Genomic DNA, 22,103 nt, shown 5'->3' on the forward strand with positions numbered 1-22,103 from the left:
AAACATATGCGGACCCATACAAGGGAGAAGCCATACAATTGCGGTGTCTGTGGTAAAACATTCATTAGGAGAGGCAATCTAAGCGAACATATCTGGACCCATACAGGCGAGAAGCTATGCAGCTGCAATGTCTGTGGCAAATCATTCATAAGGAGAGGCAAACTAGCCGAACATATGCGGACCCATAGAGGTGACAAGCCGTACAGCTGCGGTGTCTGTGGCAAATCATTCATAAAGATAGGCAAACTAACCGTTCATATGCGGACCCATACAGGCGAGAGGCCATACTGTTGCAATGTCTGTAGCAATTCCTTCATACAAAAAGGCAATCTAACCGAACATATGCGAATCCATACAGGCGAGAAACCATTCAGTTGTAATGTCTGTGGCAAATCATTCAGATTGAAAGGCAGTCTGACCGTACATTTGCGGACCCATACAGGCGGGAAGCCATACAGGTGCAATGTCTGTAGCAAATTATTCATACAGAAAGGCAGTTTGACCAAACATATGCGGACCCATACAGGTGAGAAGCCATACAGCTGCAATATCTGTAGCAAGTCATTCATACAGAAAAGCAGTCTGACTGATCATTTGCGGACCCATACAGGTGAGAAGCCTTACAGCTGCAATGTCTGTAGCAAATCATTCAGAAAGAAACGCAGTCTGACCGAACATATGCGGACCCATACAGGTGAGAAGCCATACAGCTGCAATGTCTGTAGCAAATCATTCATACAGAAAAGCAGTCTGACTGATCATATGCGGACCCATACAGGTGAGAAGCCATTCAGCTGCAATGTCTGTAGCAAATCATTCATACAGAAAGGCAGTCTGACCAAACATATGCGGACCCATACAGGTGAGAAGCCATACAGTTGCAATGTTTGTAGCAATTCATTCATACAGAAAGGCAATCTAACCAAACATATGCGGATCCATAGAGGCGAGAAAGCATACAGTTGTAATGTCTGTGGGAAATCATTCAGAAAGAAAGGCAGTCTGACCGAACATATGCGGACCCATACAGGTGAGAAGCCATACAGCTGCAATGTCTGTAGCAAATCATTCATACAGAAAAGCAGTCTGACTGATCATATGCGGACCCATACAGGTGAGAAGCCATTCAGCTGCAATGTCTGTAGCAAATCATTCATACAGAAAGGCAGTCTGACCAAACATATGCGGACCCATACAGGTGAGAAGCCATACAGTTGCAATGTTTGTAGCAATTCATTCACACAGAAAGGCAATCTAACCAAACATATGCGGATCCATAGCGGCGAGAAAGCATACAGTTGTAATGTCTGTGGGAAATCATTCAGAAAGAAAGGCAGTCTGACCGATCATATGCGGACCCATACAGGTGAGAAGCCATACAGGTGCAATGTTTGTGGCAAATCATTCATAAGGAGAAGCAAACTAATCGATCATATGCGGTCTCATACAAGCGTTAAGCCATACAGGTGCAATGTCTGTGGCAAATCATTCGTAAAGAGAGGCAGTCTGACCGATCATATGCGGACCCATACAGGCGAAAAGCCATAGACCTGCAATATCTGTGGCAAATCATTCATAAAGAAAGGCAGTCTGACGATCATATGCAGACCCATATAGGCGATAAGGCAAACGGCTGCAATGTTTGTGGCAAATCATTCATCCTGAACAGCACACTAACTGTTCATATGCAGTCACACACAGACGGGAAGTCATACTGTTGCAACGTCTGTGGCAAATCATTCAGCCGGAAAGACACTCTATCTCATCATATGTGGATCCATACAGACGAGAAGCGTTACGGGTCTAATTTCTGTGGCGAATCCTTCAGCAGGGATGACAACCATGCTATTCACATGCTTTCTCACTTGCTTTGTCTGTGGCAAGTTATTCGGCAGTAAATCCGTCCATGCTATTCACGTGCGGACATACACAGATGAGAAGCAATAATGCTGCAATGTCTGTGGCAAGTAATTCAGCAATAAATCCGTCCAAATAAGTCACAGTCGGACACACACAGATGAGAAGGCATACTCCTGCAACGTCTGTGGGATTTCCTTCAGCCAGGAAGTCTATCTATACAGGTCAGATGCGTACCCTCACAGGCGATATACCACACTGCTGCAATGTGTTCGGCAAATCATTCATCCAGAAACGCGAGTTAGGAGATCACATGCGGACACACTTAGGCGAGAAGCCATATTGCTGCAATATCTGTGGCATATTCTTCGGCATCAAATTCAGCCTAGTAGTTCATATGCTGACTGGCACAGGCAACAAGCCATTCTCATGCAATGTTTGAATCAGGGAATTCAGCAGGAGATCCCACCTAGCACGTCGTATGCGGACTCACAGGGGTGTAAGGCGCACTGCCGCAATAGCTGTTGCAAATCCCTCATCCAGAAAAGCGACCTACCAGTTCACACAGGCCAGGAGCTATACTGGTGTTATGCCTGTGACAAATATACAGCCAAGAAGGTCCCTTTAACATTTCAGATCAGAACACACACGAGTGCTCTGTTGTGCGATAAAACGTTAAGAGAATCATGTAAGTTAACCACGCACATGTAAACCACACTGGAGAGATGCCGCACTCCACCGTGTTTCTTGGCAAATCGTTCGCACGCAGCACCACGCTGTCGGTTCACACGGGCGATACGGCGCACGAGCGTTACATCACGTCGTGATTAAGCCGCACGTGATTTAATAATAATGTTATTTTGCATAACGTCCCACTAACTACTACACAAGTGTCCGGAGTTCCACAAGACCTCCAATTCCGGAGATGTAGCAAGGCACATGCGATCGCACACAGCAGAGAAGTAGTAAGCTCTTCAGCTAGAACGGCACCTTTTCTGTAGACCTCATAACATCCTTTTGTGCCATTTTCTCTGAGAGAAAATCTTCAGGTAACATAATGCTAGGTCCGTGTACGAAATGAGCAAAGGTCATTTCATGAATTATCTCCTTATCAACCACAGACATATACAACCGCTTGTTCTCAACCAAGGACGACCCTTTTTATGTTTTCGGACCAAAGTAGAAGTGTGCTCATCAACAATCGTTTGAGAGCCGTCCAGTGCGAGGATGAGAATTAATTCGGATGAACACAGAAGAATCCTATGACAAAGAAAACTGGTAAAAGACTAGAAGCGAAGGAAAGAAGTATTCAGACTTTTGAATAAAAATTCAAGGGAATTAGCAGGTGCCGAATCAAGTCATAATACGACGCAATTGAAGAAATTGTTGCTGAAACCTGAGCACATCTGTGCTCCCGTTTCCTGCATGTCGTGTATTCTTTTAATTATGAGTAGACCAGTAGCTCAAAACTGTACATGCTCCCTCGGCACTTGTACGATAATATTGTGTCTGTTAGCCGGTTCTGAATGCAAATTGAAAGTTCTACTTCAGTGCCCATAGCTATTCATGAATGTCACGTAATTCTCGAGGGGCGTCTTTAAGTAGGGACTCGTATGTTGACAGCTGCAGTATACTTTTCTCCATTTTAGTTTACCTGGGGGCAGTTAATTGGCCTCTCTCTTTTCTCTAACGGGGCCACAAGGAAGTTACTAAATATCTCTTATATCTCAACGTTGCAAGTGTTGAAGAGACATAATGAGTAATGAACCCTTTTCGTCCTGTCAAACTGGTGTTTGCCTGTTCCAGGTCTTCAGCATGAATTGTTAACTCTTGTGTCTCAGGGGGTGTTAATGGCTCTTCGTCACTTCCAGACATGACTATTGGGGTATCAAGGAAGGCCTACATAAAATAAAAGCCTTCATCATCTAACTATTTTATTCAGTAAAAGACAATGAAATATGATGGCGGGTGTGTATACAAATATGGCCATAAACAGTGTTCTGCGGTCAGTGATATTAATATAACGCTGCGGCTGCACGATTTCGAGTTGAAATTAATATCCACCACAAAAAAGTCTGAAGGGCTATTCACAGAAAACCAGTTTATGGTTAACTAGAAAACAACATGACATTCAATCTGCTCAGCTCCATAAACAACTGTGCGTTATGCATCCGATTTCTCGATCGTCTAAATATCAGGAAGTGTTTTCGATACCTTTTTAATTTAGGCCACCCACTGACTGTCCATCAGCATAGGACGAGACACCTGGACCCTCAATGGAATCTGAGAAACGTCGAAATGTACATCACTGAGCTATAATGTTCACCCACTATATTAATGTTTAAGGTTGAGGACCAAAGTGACCTCTCGTTGAAGTTAATTGAATGTGCGTGATGACCACAGTGACCCTCCAAAACAAGTGGACTTCAAGTGCCAGTGAATAATAGCGTAAAATTATACAACATAAAATAGTGTTATTTGTATTAACTGCATGATGTTTCATGAACCGAAACAACAGGTTGAAGTCAGTGATTGGAATAAATTCATGAAAACCTGTGAAAAGAAATTCTGTTAACATTTAGTTATAACCTTCAGTCAAACCCCAAAATAAACTCGACTCATGTGTAACCCTTACATATTTTAGCTCACGGAGTTCAACTGCATCGACGTATAGTCCTGCTAAAATATAAACACACAAAAAATTACACCTCCTTTATGAACAACATGGCAAAAAATCATGGGTATCGCATGGACTAATGGCATGGTGCTACTACATCCTATGGAATACTATGTGGTACTGACTCTTTGTGTCAAACAAGAATACTCACCTGTCATCTAGGAGCAGTTGGCTAGCTACGTAATTTCACGATCCTAGCATGGGCGAGCAATCCCAAGAATCCCTTCCATGCACTTCAACCGCCATTCTGCTTTCCACTGAAGGAGACGCGATCGGCAGTCCTTAACACCTAGCTGCACTATGAATATATCAAGAAAAGGAAATCTTAATATCTAAGGACAACCTTCTGACACCAAAGTAATTATTTAAACGCTCAGTGGCAATACGAACTATGACTGTGTTATGGAAACATCGAAACTAGAATACATAGTCAAGTGTTCGGGAATGTTACTGAGAATCCACTCTTGTCATTTGCCTATGCAGTAGAATTGAAATTCAAATTACTCCCCATTTATTGTAACATCAATAATGTTGTAACACGGGCCTCTATTTCCTAAGAGGTTCCGCCTCATATAAATGTGAACACCTGTTATCTCGTCAAACAGGTTTATACCTGCCGCTCTCCACTGGCTTACACAAGTGAGCAAACAGATCTCGCCACGGATGGCCTTTTACTACAGCACAAATCTTCGTCCAAATCCTTGTATTATCACAATATATCGGTCAACATTATTGCCATTACGAATTATTTCAAGTCTAATGGGATCTGTAGAATTTGATATGCATTTCACTGGTACTAATGGAGTAATTGGATGAACAAAGAATCCCGCTGGATATACGAACCTGTTCTGTGTTCAAACCATGGACCTTACCATATTTCAAAACACTCTGTCCTGATTTTTTCCCTCGAGCATTTTTACAAAGAAAACTCGGCATTATCTACACCATTACCTCTGGAGTATCTACTAGGAGCATGTCTCACAAACTGAGTCGCATGGTTTCATAACTACATGGACAAATAGAACTTATCTACCACCGACAGTTATTGACAGTTACTAAGTTTCTCACTTCACTTGAAAATACAATAGTCCAGACGCATATGACACTGACTTCAACATAGACCCCAAACCTCAATACACCGAACCCCGAGCTATCACCTCCTGACAAATTTATCGCAGACTGACACTTCACAAAAAAGCATACCACATGGATGGTCACTATTACTCATTCCATTACTTATTATTATTATTATTATTATTATTATTATTATTATTATTATTATTATTATTATTATTATTATTATTATTATTTCAAAATATTTTGCCCCACTAAGGAGCGCGATTGTACTTATTTTGCAGATGGTTGTGCTTTCTTCTCCTGCCAGAGTTTCTTCCCTCTTTGTTCTTTATCATCTGTTCTTCTTTCTGTGTAACTGTGTACTCATCTTGGGTTCTCAGCAAAATGATGTTTGTTCACCAACGTTCTAAAGCTAGGCGTGTCCCATATAATTTCATCTGGTATGTTGATTTCTTGAAGGTCCTTTTCAATTACGATTATCCAGTTATTCCGACTTTTAGCGAGGAGGCATTATTAAATTTTTAGTGAGTCTTTCATCACCTATTCTTTCAATATGGCAATCAAACTTCAATCACCTTTTCCAAAGATTGTATCTGATATTTTCTCAATATATTGATATAATTCCGGAGACCTCCTATTCATCCACACTCCTATGCATACTGGGCCATGGTTTCCCTGAGGACTTCCCAATCTTGTTTTTCGATCATTTTAGATAATGATCTTTCTCGACTGATCAAGGTTTCTGACGTGTGTAATGTTTGAGGCCTAATTACGGTGTTATAATGCTTTAATATAGCGTTGCTTGATACTGATATTTTGTCGTACTTTTCCATGTGATGCTATGGCCTACTTGTAATACAGAAATCTCTCTCTGTTTTCCTCATGATTGAATGCAGATTGTTGGATGATTTCCCCGAGTATTTGAAATTATTTACCTGAGTAATTTTGCGAAACTGAGTTACCAGATTTTGTTTGTGTAATTATCGAGTAGATCCTCCCATGTATTGGGTTTTCTTATATGAGTTTTAGATTCGTTTTAGATGCAATGGCACGAAGTTTTCCATGGACTGAATTCGTTCCTGCCTATTGTTGGATAAAATAATGAGACCTTTTGTGAAGGCCGAACATTTGATATGAATTCTATGATTAACTAGCTTCACGGAAAGTGTCTTGAGGCAACCTCAGATGCTAAATATCTTAGTTATACCGCTGAGATAGATTAAAATCGAACTCTCCCCTGCCTTCAACTTATTAGCGTTATGAAGTCAATTATTGTTATTAGAATGAGATAATATTCGTAAATATTATTTGTTTTAGTGATGTAGCCACACGCCAAATAAATAAATAAATAAATAAATATTGTAATTACTGACATGTACAAATTAGAAGTTGACCAGAACTTTCCAATTTGCATACACAACTGATTCTACGTCTGTGGACATAAAATCTCACAAATTAACATACTTAAAATTCCTCTCAATTTCACTGCTATACTGCAAACATGTTTCTCATTACGTCTGAACAAATTTTATGAGAAATGCACTCAATCTAACGTCCCATCCTTAATAAATATGAATAAATGTCGGTTATAACACAGTGACACTTCTACCATACGCAAGCATCGTAAATTTCTACTTGTATCTTTTCAGCACAAAAATTAATAGCTGAAACTGTGATAAACTTCCACTAAAATATTACAAGGTCAAATCAGACCTACACATAGCAAAATACACCATGCTACGGTGTAGAAGTTACTACAAAAATAATTTCGTGTGGCTATTTCTAGCCGAGTGCAGCCCTTGTAAGGCAGACCCTCCGATGAGTGTGGGCGGCATCTGCCACGTGTAGGGAACTGCGTGTTATTGTGTTATGGGTGGTGTGTGAGATGCAGGGATATTTGGGACAGCACAGACACCCAGACCCCGGGCCATTGGAATTAACCAATGAAGGTTAAAATCCCCGACCCGGCCGGGAATCGAACCCGGGGCCCTCTGAACCGAAGGCCAGTACGCTGACCATTCAGCCAACGAGTCGGACTGTAGAATTTACTGAAATACCCAGACTATATTTAACTCTTATCAGCTCCCATTTTCTGCTCAACTTCGTCCTCTGTATGTACAGGTTTACTGGTTTATGTTACGCAAGTTTTCATAATAATATTTTGCACTTTGATTATTTTATTTCTATTATTCACTTAATTTTAAGAATCTGAAAGACAACGCAAAATATATAGCCTTGCAATTTACTGGACACTCTAATAATATGCATTCAGGAAAGTCGCCGAGACTAGAATCTTCGCCGTCCAAAAATCAAGGTCATGCGTTTAGTGGTTGAACACCCTCAGTGCTATCCAACATCCAGATCATCTCCCGTGATGACATTCAGACTCTCACAGTAGAGCTCAATCAATAAGCCACCAGGTACTGTATTTAGATTTGTGGAGCCTTCCAGCATCAACATGTGAATTTTGTGGTTGGTGACATCAAGAGTCATAATACAACATAGAGCTATCCAGGTACCGAAGAAAGAGGAGAAGCTGGCGTAGAATGGACAAATTCGTGCGATCTATTTCTACAACATGATAACAAACTTCCAGTATCATTCAACACTGCGAGATGGAGGATGGATATTATCCAGATATTAAATTACAGTATCTGCGTAAGCAAACACATATCTCGGTTTTCAGCGAAATCAGTGGGGCAAACAATCCCTCATCGTCCTGTTATATGCCAGATATATGCTGCAATCTGACCGCAGACAGTTCCTTTTCATACATACATCTTCATTACAGACTTTTATGCCTTTCATCGTTCAGTCTGCGACTCTCTGTGAATTTACAAAACGCCACCGCAAAATTCTGTTTGCAACTAGTTCTTTGGCCTCGTCTTAGTTCAATACATCTTACCTTTAAATCGTTAGAATCTGAGTGCCTTTTCGAAGATGATGTCATTTTAAGAAGGCTGATTGGGGGAAATGTATTATTTCACTGCACGAGAACATTCTGAATATGGAGCATTTTCCTTAATGTGATGATTATGTAAATATCGTGAAATTTTTCACGTATCTCAATTCGCTGACGGTGAACACTATATACAAAAAGTATTGAAATATTGAGAAACTATCGTGATCTCTTTGACAACGATCATTTGAGATCCGATACCGTCCAAGCTGGGGAAGATTTCTTAAAAGCGATTTCTAATAACAGGAGCGATTGGGGACACTGATCTAAGGAAGGATAGCCAGAAAGGCTGGAGGTTTCTTAAACGTCTGAGTTGTAACCAACCAGTTACAGAGGGTCATGCGAATGTTACAGCTAAACAGATTGCCCACCAGCTCGTGGAAAATGGTAAACCTCACAAACAGACTTCAAAATGTTGCGGTCAGAAGAATTAGAGTCTAGTCATCATATGTGGCTTTTCTGTATGGCAGCCATTGGCAGTTGTAAGAGCGGTAAGGGAGTGGAGATACACGACATCAAGTAACAGCAGATTATCCACGAACCTACTACGCTGCCGTAGCATGGGGAGAGGTGTTACTCCCACGTGCTGCGTCCCAGGTGGCGTGTAGGGGGTTCTTACCTGGCTTTCCAGTCGACGTGAGCGAAATAATATAGCTCTCGCGGACCAAACACACAGATCTCTGTGCGTGGAGGACGAGACCAAGGGATGCTGAATTTTGAACCAAATTACTTGTGCTTAGTTCCACTATCCTTGAGATTAGTACCACAAACTGAGGAATACCATGGGTCTGTTAGAGGATCACTGTGTATTTATAGTACCCATCACTTTGACGGAGGCTAACCCTTTGCCTAGATAAAAAAGCTAACGTCGCTCGGGTGTTTCAGAATCTGGTTGTGGAAACATGGGTGTGCGTTCCGAGGAACACCACGGGATAGTACGAGTCCCAGAGATTTGTACAACTATATGACAAACACCATGGGTTGCGTTCCAAGGAACATCTGAAGTCTAGGATTTATCTGTCATTAGTACCCACTATGTGAGGAAAACAACGGGATGGTACGGGTCCCTCAGATTTGCACAACTATGTGACGAACACCATGGGATTGCGTTCCGAGGAACAGCACGGGTCTGATATTTTCCTGACATTCGGACCCACTATGTGGGGAAGACCACGGGATAGAACGGGTCCCTGAGACTTCTGAAACTATGTGACGAACAGCATGGGTCTGGGATGTACCTGTGATAAGTACGCACTGTCAGGAACACCACAGTATAGTACGGCTCCCTGTGATTAGTTCTCACTCTGTGAGGAACACCATGGGATAGGACGGGTCCCTGACATTTGTACAACTATGTGACGAACACCATGGGCTCGCCTTCTCAGGATCACCACTGGTCTGTGTTTTACTTGTCATTAGTACGCACTATATGAGGAACACCAGTACAGGTCTCTGTGATTAGTACCAATATGTGATGAACACCATGGGATAGTACGGGTCCCTCTGATTAGTAACACAATGTGAGGAATACCATGGGATGGTACGGGTCCCCGTAATTAGTTCGCACTCTGTGATGAACATTACGGGATACTACGGATCCCTGTGAATAGTACAAATGTGTGAGGAGCACCACGGTATAATACGGCTCCCTATTATTATTACCGCTATGTGAGGAACACCAGGGTATAGTACAGGTCCCTGTGATCAGTACCACAATGAGAGTAACACCACGGGATAGTACGGGTCCCTGATATTTGAACAACTATGTGAGGAAGACCATGTGCTTCGTTCCGAGGAGCACCGCTGTATAGTACGTGTCCCTGTGATTAGTACCACTATGTGATGAACACAATGGGTTTGTGTTCCGACTAACACCACGGGTCTGGGGTTTACCTGTCATTCGTAAAACAATCTGAACAACACCACGGATAGTACTGTTCCCTGAGATTTGTACAACTGTGTGAGGAACATTTTGGGTTTGCCTCCGAGGAACACTAGGGGCCTGGGTTTTACTTCTCATTAATGCCCATTATGTGAGGAACACCACGTGTGTGGGTTTTACCTCTCATTAGTACGACTGTGTGAGGAACACCGCGCGGGATAATACGGGTCCTGGTGATTAGTACCAACTAAGTGGGTAAAACCACGGTAGAGTACGGGCCACTGTGATTACTATTCACTATGTCAAGGAATACCGCGGGGTAGAACGGGTCCCTGTGAATAGTACCCACTATGTGGGGAACACCGTGGGTTTTTAGTTGCGTATGGGTTGCGCCCTTTTGTGTGGAACACCGAATGTTTACGTTATTTTTTAGAAATACCGTGGTTCTTCTTTACTAGCGATAGGTACCCTTATGAGGGGCAATTCACCTAGAGTTTCGATCTCTTTAGACAAAAAGCATCATCGATTCAAGGATGTTCTTTGGAAGCAGCTCCTTGGTCAGTATATGCCATTGTTATAAGTTAGCTTCTGGATAAGTGCGCCATTTCGAACCGGTTCCGCTGATTGTTTTAAGTTCATAATAATTGTTCGTCGTCGTGTTTATAATTGTATTCGTAGGATTGATTATTGGAATTCTTCTTAATGTTTAATATTTGAATTGGATCCGCTGATTATCTTGCTTTCGTCCATTCATTATTCACAATCAAGATATGAATTCTGGTCAGAGGTTGAATATTTGGACTTTTAAATTGTTTTTACATTTCGTATCATTAGGGACCAAGGAGCTAGATGCTAGGCCTCTTTAAACAATAATCATCATCACATCACGAAGATATGGAGTATACTTGGCTAATTGTTACTCACGTTGCAGTTCCGTCATGAGGAAGGTAATCACTATACAGCTCAGGAGATTTCTGGGTGTGGCCGTTGTATGTTGAGTGCAGATTGAAGTATGTACACATGGCCGAGTAGAAAACAGTACTCCCTCTGTTATACATAACGGAAAGGCGAGGTAAGCTGAGCCACAGTTTGTAGGAACACGTCATTCCACTCGACGGCCACAAGCGGTACCAGATTCCCACTTTCACGTCAGTTTCATTTTGCTACATCTTCAGAGCTACACCAACAAAGTGTTTTATGTTTCCTTTCAGAGAAATTTCTTGCCGCTTCGGGTTGCTCTTCCATTTACTGGATGCCACACCTTCAGTACACCACTGACCTTCATACTGACCGGATTCCTGGGAATGCCCCTCTCAGTTTCCGGTGGGACATAGGCAATTACTAACGCAATTCGACCACGGCATACAGCCAGGACACCGGCCGTGAAAAGCTGAACCGAGGGTCTCAAAGAGATCAGGAAGCTCTCGAGCCTAAGGAGCAGGCAGTGCTGAAGTGACTGACCGCATCACCAAGGACATCTTAAAATATCTTCCTTCCAACATATTGACACAAAACTCTAAATTCTCTTGGTCTCTTCCTGTAGCTCCACATCTCCCTTGCTAGTGTCCTGGCCAGGCATAGTTCACCATCTTTCGGGTCCCAACGTGTATGCTCTGGATGCGCCTCAACTCGCAATGAGAACGAGACGCCCCGAGAATGCGGAGACTCACAGCAGCGCGGCCCATCTTCCCTCGGTCCGCACGCGGCGGGACCTTCACTTTCATTGCGTCTTTAGGTTTAGTGTCAACCCAATGACTCGCGCACATGTTAGACTCCTTGGTCCGTGTTTCAAGACGGCTTGTGACATTACCCGAAGCTTTTGCGCCGCTGACGGGAGTCTAAAAGATTCTTTTGTCCGAGGCATCCCCAAACCAACAGCTGAGCGGGGCCGGAGCCGGGCCGGAGGTTCGTGGTTCATGCCACGCGCCCTCGCTTGTCAGGGGCCGGACGCCTGCCCCGAAGGGCGGCGAATCAACTCCGCGCAAACATACCGTCGAGCCGTCGGCCGGAACACCGGGGGTCCGATGAACACGCCTTGCGACGCGGACGAACAGGCTACACACCCAGGCCTTAGACCGACACCGAACGGGTCGCGACGTCCAACGAGGGGAGAAGTGCGGCCCACCGACCTCAGTAGTATAATTGGACAGTTCTGCGGCCTCCTCCTCCTCCCACGGGGAATTTGAATTTTGGCGGGAAATTTGAATTATGGCGGGAAATTTGAATTTTGGCGCGAGATTTGAATTTGTAAACAAAGCCACGTGCTTTTTGACAGCTGTCATCGACAACAACGCATCGCAAACCTCACTGCTGCCATCTTGACGGGCCTAAACCTCAGTGGTACCAACTTAACCTAACTAGCGCGAGATTTGAATTGGTAAACAAAGCCACGTGTTTTTGACAGCCACGTGCTTTTTGACAGACAACAACGCATCGCTAACCTCAGTACTGCCATCTTGACGGGCCTAAACCTCAGTGCTACCAACTTAACCTCACAAGCGCGAGATATGAATTGGTAAACAAATCCACGTCCTTTTTGACAGCCACGTGCTTTTTGACAGATAACAACGTATCGCTAACCTCAGTACTGCCATCTTGACGGGACTAAACCTTAGTGGTACCAACTTAACCTCGCTAGCGCGAGATTTGAATCGATAAACAAATCCACGTGCTTTTTGACAGCTGTCATCCGCCATCTTTAAACCACAGAGCACCGTGCTGCCCTCTTTATCGCAGTAGCTGCCAATTCGTCACCTGTCATCCGCAGTGCTGCCACTTTACGGGCCTAAACCTTAGTGCTACCAACTTAACCTTACTAGCGCGAAATTTGAATCGGTAAACAAATCCACGTGCTTTTTTGACAGCTGTCATCCACCATCTTTAATCCATAGAGCACAGTGGTGCCCTCTTTAGCAACTTACCTTTGAAATGTGGTGGCGGATAATTTGAAAAATGCTTTTTGACAGCAGCCATCTTTAATCCAGAGAGCACCGTGCTGCCCTCTTTAGCTAGATACCTTTGAAATGTGGTGGCAGGCAATTCCACGTGACAGCAGCCATCTTTAATCAAGAGAGCACCGTGCTGCCCTCTTTGTGGCGGTGGCAAATTCCACGTACTCTTGTTTGGAAACAAACTCACGTGCTTTTTCTGACAGTTGTCATCCGCCATCTTGCATCACAAACCTCAGTGCTGCACTCTTTAGCTAGATACCTTTGAAATGTGGTGGCAGTAAATTCCACGTGCTCTTGTTTGGAAACAAAGCCACGTGCTTTTTTGACAGCTGTCATCCGCCATCTTTAATCAATAGAGCACTGTGCTGCTATCATGCGGGCAATTTCGTCAGCTGTCATTCGCCATCTTTAATCCACAGAGCACCGTGCTGCCCTCTTTATGACATGTGGTAGCGGGCAATTTGAAAAGTTCACATAGCTGTCATCCGCCATCTTTAATCAAGAGAGCACCGTGCTGCCATCTTTAGCTAGATACTTTGAAATGTGGTGGCGTCAAATTGAAAAATTCTTTATGCTCTTGTTTGGAAACAAGGCCACGTGATTTTTTGACAGCTGTCATTCTCCATCTTTAATCCGTAGAGCACCGTGCTACACTCTTTAGGTACATACCTTTGAAATATGGTGGCGGATAATTTAAAAAGGAAAATTCTACAGCAGCCATCTCTCGACGCTAATTGGACAAGATGGTGGCTATACATGACTCCTTAAAGGTGCTTATGCAAAATGGCCGCTATACATAGGTTCTTATGAGACGCCCTTGGGATGCTTGCGCAAGATGGCGGTTATTCAAGGCTCCTTATGAGACGCCCTAGGGATGCTTGCGGAAGATGGCGGTTGCTCTTATGAGGTGGCTTAAGGGTCCTTGCACAAGATGACTAGAGGCGCCCTAAGGATGCTTGCGCAAGATGGCGGCTATACACGACTCCTTATGAGACGCCTTAAGGGTGCTTGCGCAAGATGGCTGCCGCTCGTAGCTTAGAGGCTAACGTGTCATGCTAGTTCGATTCATTAAATTTGGGGCTTAAAAGCAAAATGCTAAATATCTCGAAAACGGTGCATCGTAGAGCAAAACGGATAAAATTTTTCCACCTGATACCTAGGTTTGCAGTATCAGGAACATGATAGCATCAGAAAAACATAGTCTAATTATGAGATCGACGGTTCGATCCCTACTTAGGCCCTTTGGCATTGGCAGCTATCTAATTCTACAAGTTGGCGGCTATACATAGCTTCTTATGAGGTAGCTTAGGAGCGCTTGCACAAGATGGCTGCTGCTCTTATGAGACTCCCTAGGGGTGCTTGCGCAAGGTAACAGCGACAAGACGGCGACTATACACAGCTTCTTATGATACGGCCTAGAGGTGCTCACACAAGATGGTGACTGCTCTGATGAAGAAAGCTAGCTTTGCATCGTGCAGGTATCTTTACAGCACTAAACCTCATACCTTTGAAATGTGATGGGGAGTAATTTGAAAAATTCTACGTGCTTTTTCTTAACAGCAGCTATCTTTAAACAATAGCGGCTATACATAAGCTGTTAAGGCCTCCTCTTATGTCAAGTATAGCTCTATCGAATAAGTTTAAACCTGCATCGGGATAGCTAGAGTAAGCACGTGCTGCAGTGATGACGTCATTATGCATGTTTAGACTTGCAAATCACTAAAGAAACATATCAAGACTAGAATCGAACACTGCACTCTATGCCGTTAACTTTATCATGTGATCGGAACATTGATTGAAGTGTTTAGAACACTAAATAAGTGATCAAGACTAAAATACAACACTTTACTCGATACAACATGTGTTTAGAACATGCCAGGGGATACCTTTGTTCTAAGAAGATCAGATTACCGCACATTCCTTGTAGGGCTAATAGGCTAAAGGGCTAATGGGCTAAAGGGCTAGGGTGCCTCTCCTCTCTTTATCCGGGCTTGAGACCGGCTCTACAACTAGAGGCGGAGTTAACACCCTAAGGAAGGGAGAATGTTGGGAAATAATCTATACGAATATAGCTACTCGATCGACTATATACTACAGATGGATGACTTAGGTGAGGGTAAGCTCTTACTTAATAATACCTACACGACGTAATTCATGCTCTATTTCAAAAATATCTTCTTTGTACTGTGTGTAACCAGCATCATGATAGGCTCTTAGCAGTTGTAAACGTTTTACCAGTACGTTGGGGTCTTTACAGTAGCTCATATCTACATGGGGTAACAGAGGCTCGTTGTGAACTTTGAGTCTATATGCAAACAGTTGATGTGTAGGGACTTGTTTTGATGTAATACGTGCTTCAGCAGTAGCGTTTCTAGGTACAAACTTAACTTGTTTCAATAGCGATGAAGCGTTGAAATTTCCTTCATCTTTACCTTGCATCTCTTCTTGAAATGTTTGCACTGCGACAGAACGTGTAGTAGGCTTAGGAAATGAAGTAAAATCATCAAGCTGTAATGACAATGAAACATTAAGATTTTCTTCTTCTTCTACTTTCCCTTTACTACTGTTTTGATCAACATCATTATCCTTATTATCATAATCATGATCTTGCCTCTCTTTATCTTGAAGTTTGTGCTTAGTAACAGAACTTGCAGCAGGCCTAGACAACAAGGGAGAATTAAAAATCTCTCGCAGAGGTGTACTTTTTAAACATAAATCAGTGTTCGCTGGAATATGGTTGAGCTCTTTGTATTTTGTTCCCGAAGAAGCTACATTACACGCGGCTTCATGACGTTGAGCGTTGTATGCGTTCTTGAACTCTCTTCTACAATGTTTGCATTGAAAAATTATCCTACATGATATCTCATGACGTCTCCTGTGATAGCTTCGGGAAAATGCTTTTCTACACTCTTCGCAAATATACCTAGAAGTAGGTTTTTCCATGACGGACTTTTAACTTCTGCTAACAGATTCTTTTTTGAATCTACTTGACATTTGTTACACTCTACTTCGATGATGCGAACAGCTTAGCGATTAACAGTAAACTAACACAAAAGCGTATAACCAAGGTAGCAACAGTAAGGTTTAAGCCCATCAAGATGGCAAGAGTGAGGTTAGCGACGTTCTGTTGTTGGATTTTAAATTCCGCGTTATAACATGCATAAGGTGGCAGCCTTGAGGTTTACCGCCGTAAAGATGGCAGCAGTGAGGTTAGCGACGCTCTATTGTCCTTCAATGTGAGGTTAGGGTCCGTCAAGAAGACAGCTGTCAAAAAAGCACGTGGCTTGGTTTACTAAACAAGAGCATGTGGAGTGACGTCACGGTCACGTAATCAATACATAGCTCTATGTCGTTAAGAGCAGCATTAGGATTAGCTATGCTTAAAATCTTGGGCGCATGACTGTACCTCGAAGTGTTTCGTCGTAGATAAGTACAGAAATATTACGGCAATCACCTCACAACACGATGGCAGCTGCTTTAAAATTGGAGCTATATTTCTTTCTCTTCTACTGTTTCTTTTCAAATATTAAATTTCACACTTTGCTAAACAAATAAAGATTCAGGTACAGATCTGGCTTGTTAGCTTGGGTACAATCTTGGAAAAATTAGATAACAATAAATTAACAATATAAGCACGAAGCTCCCTAATTACAATTTTTAAATCAGCGCTACTGATCCTTTCAATCAACTGTCAAGGAGACGGATCTTCCAATTTCTACATCAGGGGAAGAGCTTTTTGTTCTACAAATTCACATATTTGTAGACTATTCTCGAAATTTACAAGTTCCTGGCCTATCCAGGCACAACCAACATTTAACCAAATGAAACAGTACTCCCTGTCCTAACTGCTCAACAGTCTAACTGCCTAGAAATGAAGTGAATGATGTTAACTGTAACAAGGGTAACAAGTACCCATCCTACCTGACCTTTGGTAGAAACAAAAGGTAAAGTTACTGGCCGAAAATCGAAATGGTAAGGAGGCGAACACGTTCACTACTTGATATTTACATGAAATTCTTAAGACGTTTGAGAGGTGACTACATGGAGAAGATATTTAAGTTACAGAAATGCTAGGTGGATTTTAACGGTTACAAAATCATGTGACTCCATGGACACCTTTCATGTTACAATGACAAATTTGATGTACATAGCTTGTTTGTAATTTAAGCATTCTTTGTTTCTTTCATCTCAAAGTGTATTTGTTAGTTCTTTTATGTCTGAAGTTGTCTACCAAGTGATTCAGACTGATCCACACGTTCACCTTATAAGATTTTTTACACAACTCTACGTACTTGTGAATGCAACAGTTAATGCGAGAAAAGCAATTAGCTCTGTAACACGTGACCTAGCTGTGTATCGGCCATCACTTCCTGCAGCTTGTCACACTCTCTCTTCTCCGTATAACTTGGAAGGAGTGATAAGGTAAGTCTGTAAGACTTCGTGGCCTCATTAAATTCCATACCTTTAATGTTTACCTCCTTAGAAACTGAGTCTAACCATCGTCGTCTTAGTCTGCTACTTCACTTACCCCCTATGGCTGAGTCCATTATTCCCCTCGATAACACATCATCCTCCATTCGCCTTACATGATCCCAAAAATACGCACGTTTACACATTTATCGAATTAGTTCATTCATAACTTGACCTTTATCTCCCTTCATTCTGAATAATCTCCTGCCATTGTCCCTACCTCTTTGTACCAGCAATCATTCTCACTTATTTCATGTATGTTATTTAAAACTCATGAATAAGATATCCCACTTCCACCAAATTTACTCCCTTGCAGCAATGTTCCTCTGAAAACAGACCGATGTAGTGATACTGTCTCACAACTGCGAGCTACTTGCAGTAACTTTTCACAAGCAGGGCCGTGACTCACAGTTTTCTCCAGATGTCCACTCCTATTCTGTAGCAACTGGTATCCAGAGTCTCAGTTCCATTTACCAGGTCATTCAGCTGTTGTTCCTGATTCACAAACTGACTACAGTAACCTACACCACGAACTATTATTAAAAATATAAATGTTATACCATTGTAATCGGTTTAAGACTTAGCAGGATAACTGCAAGGACTCTGTAGAAAGTAGGCCTAATTTTCACAAGCCCACAATTCAGTAAAAGTTGTTGTTAACATACTGAGTATCAGTTCCCATTAAAAATATTAAAATCATATGATCATCATGCCAAAATTTATATTAAATTGTTGTGTATTCTCAGAGTAGATTCTGTTTGTTCAGAACGGTTGTTTGAGGAGAAGTATTTTCTTCTCTTGCGTGTATACTTGATTTTATTGATAAACAAATTTTTGAGTGTCTGTAGATAATTCTCGATGCTCGTTCTGAAGGTTTATTTATTTATTTAATCGTATGGTGATTATAACTACAAATTTATAAGTCCAGGTCCAAGTGTTTCAGCCACTCGACAGCACTTTCTGAAAGATGAAACAGGTCGCTGGGGCTTCCGGAGTAGACATGAAGAGGGCAGCGCAGGATGACATGGTCCATGGTCTGCTCCTCTTCATTGCATTCACTAATTGGAGAAACCATCCAACCCCACTTATGGCGTAAGAAATTGCAGCGTCCATGCCCAGTCCTCAGTCTGTTGAGGCGACACCATCGTTTTTTTTTTGGAGGTCGAATCCCTTCATTTTCAGGGTTGGATTTAGGTCATGAGCATTTGTTCCAGATGTTGAAATTGGCCACTCATCCCGCCAGCTCTCGTTTAGATTAAAATTATCCCTCAAGAGTCGGCCAGCGGGTATAATTGCTGGTCTCTTAGATCGAAGTCGTCGTGGCGATGGGTAAAAAAATTTCTGGTGAACTGGTAATGAGGGAGATGACCAGATCTTCTTTGCTTCTCTCAGCAGATCTTCCTTTCTCCTCAGGTGGGGTGGTGGGATATGATTAAGTACGGGTAACCGGTGGCGAGGTGTTGACTTTACAGTACCAGTTATGCAGCGCATGGTATCGTTCAACTTAGTATCCACTTTATGCACATGTGCACTTTCCTGCCATACCGGGGCACAGTATTCCGCTGAAGAGTAGACAAGACTGATGCCCGTTAATCGTAAGCAGTCAGCCGAGGCTCCCCAGGAACTGTCATGTGCACTTTCCAGCCATACTGGGGCACAGTATTCCGCTGCAGAGTAGACAAGACTGATGCCCGTTAACCGTAATCAGTGTCCGGCTCCATGGCTAAATGGTTAGCGTGCTGGCCTTTGGTCACAGGGGTCCCGGGTTCGATTCCCGGCAGGGTCGGGAATTTTAACCATCATTGGTTAATTTCACTGACACTGGGGCTGGGTGTATGTGTCGTCTTCATCATCATTTTATCCTCATCACGACGCGCAGCTCACCTACGGGTGTCAAATCGAAAGCCCTGCACCTGGCGAGCCGAACATTTCCTCGGACACTCCCGGCACTAAAAGCCATACGCCATTTCATTTTTTTCGTAATCAGTCAGCCCAGGCTGCCCAGGAACTGCCACAAAGCTTGTGTAGGATGTTATTCCTTGCAGCGAATTTGTGGGAGAGCTTGGTGAGATGTTCTTTGTAGCTCAGAGTTCTGTCCAATGTGACTCCTAGATATTTCGGGAACGGGTTGTACTTTAGGTTTTCAACAAGGAATAAGACAGATGGCTCATAGTTTGCGAGTCTGTTGCTGAGATGAAAACATGAAACCTCGGTCTCAGAAGCACTTGGGATCAAACGCCAAGACAAAGTTGCCATTTTGACCAAGTCTGCTGAAATAATGCCTTCTCCATCCTCGAAATTTCTGCTTTGAGCTACCAATGCCATATCGTCTGCATAGATGAACTTAGTAGCTGTGGTTCGTGGTAAGTCATGGATGTATAGGTTGAAGAGAACTGCGGCCAATACTGATCCCTGTGGCAGACCGTTATTTAATTTTTTTGGGGGACTTTTAGTATCACCTAGGAATACTACAAACTCTCTCTCACAGAGCATGTTGGAAATTAGGTTTGCAATTTCCAAGCAGGGAATTACTCCCAGCACTTTAAGAATTAGTCCATGTCGCCTGACACTATCATATGCACTTGTCGGATCAATAAAGAGAGCTGTTGATTTTAACTTCTTTTGGAAGCCTGCCTCGATGTGAGTGGTAAGAGACAAAACTTGATCAGTGCAGCTACGATTTCCTCTGAAACCAGCTTGCTCTGGGGGAATTACAGCGTCAATGAGTGGTGCTATCCTAGTGAGGAGGACTCGCTCCAAGAGTTTATAAGTGCAACTGAGAAGTGCTATTGGGCGGTAGTTTTCAGGTTTCTGCTCCGACTTTCCAGGCTTAATAAGGGCGATCACCTTTGACTGTTTGAACTGCTTCGGCAGGTTATTAGTCTGAAGGATGTAAGTAAAAAGAGAAGTGATCCATTTTATGCTATGTGGACCCATATTTCGAAGGAATTCGTTGAAGATATTATCAGAGCCAGCAGCCTTACCGGTTTTCAGCATTTTGATAGCAGCTTCAACTTCCTGAATAGAGAATGGTCTAGACAGTTCCTCATTCTTCTTTGTTCCATGTTGGAGCTCGGTGAGCTTACGTTTCACAGTTTTCGTATGGCATTTATCTCTCTTGGCTCGGGTGACTTCAACCATTCTATTTGCAATGGCATCTGGGCTCAAGTTAATACACTGCTCTTTAGAATAATGTTTTCCAGTAAGTCGATTTAAGACTCTCCAAGCTTTTCTGCTGGATATTGCAAAGTCCATATCTTTCACTGTTGCTTCCCACTTTTCTCTCCTGTCCTTGTCTAATGACCGTAGAAGCTGTGAACCTATTTCATGGCTGCCTGTTGTTAAAAGTCAGAATAATGGAGAAGGTTTCATCCAAGTTAATAGAGCACTGTCAATGATAATGATTCCGCCTGTAAGCAAACTATTAATATGTGGCTAAGGTTGTGTGTAATCTGTTCATGGGTATCAGACTCAATTTAGCATTAGTTTAACAACATCAGACGATTGTTATCCAAACGCAATTTTTGTTTTATCAAAAAAAATAGGTCCACGACTTGTGAATGTTTATGTGTAGTGTACCGTAATTGTGATTTTTTATACTACCGTACCGTATATCTAGATTATTCCAAATTCAGTACAATACAACATGCCTGTTCTTCTAAGTAACCTTGACATGAATGTATAACCCCCTCCGGAGGTTGAATAAGGTTTTGAATAGGGGGAAAAAACAAAGCCTTATACTTTACACAGTTCAGCACTGACAATACAGATCATGAAGTTTATACAGTTTAGTCCAGATTATTTTCAGACTTTTACAGAAGAGACTGAAATAATGTAGTTTACATTAACTTGGTATTTACCTTGATAGTTTAGTAATAGAGAAGGGAACTTCCGCATTTGTACAGAATGAAAGTGACGTTCTTGTATTTCCCTGGGATGTTTCGCAATGCAGTGAAACTACGGTAATCGTTGTCTCAGTAACTGAGTGGAAGAACTGAGAACAATAGTTCGAAGATTTATTTGGCACCAATCCCAGGCTAATGGGTCGAATAGTTCATGAGAAAGAGGGCGTATACTTTGGCGTGTTTCGTCGTCCGTTACTTTGCTGCGCGCACTATGCACTCCCATTTCTTTTGTTAATACGTGCATTCTCTCTTCGCTCAGTTTAGTCTGGTGTAGTACTGATATCGTCTGATTCATTAAACCTCTGTAACTTCCCTTTCATTCAAA

At 42.5% G+C, this 22,103-nt stretch overlaps 1 protein-coding gene across 1 annotated transcript in view; it reads left to right on the plus strand.

The window, feature by feature from the left end:
• Positions 1–342: 342 nt before the first annotated feature.
• LOC137503298 (zinc finger protein ZFP2-like) overlaps positions 343–22,103 on the plus strand; it is a 29,664-nt gene continuing 7,903 nt past the window's right edge. The window contains exons 1-2 of the mRNA XM_068230847.1: positions 343–412; positions 494–1,366. Coding sequence (XP_068086948.1) covers positions 343–412; positions 494–1,366 — 943 coding nt within the window. The remainder of the gene's footprint in view (positions 413–493; positions 1,367–22,103) is intronic.

The sequence above is a fragment of the Anabrus simplex genome, chromosome X (assembly GCF_040414725.1).
Source record: "Anabrus simplex isolate iqAnaSimp1 chromosome X, ASM4041472v1, whole genome shotgun sequence".
NCBI classification, from domain to species: Eukaryota; Metazoa; Arthropoda; class Insecta; order Orthoptera; family Tettigoniidae; genus Anabrus; species Anabrus simplex.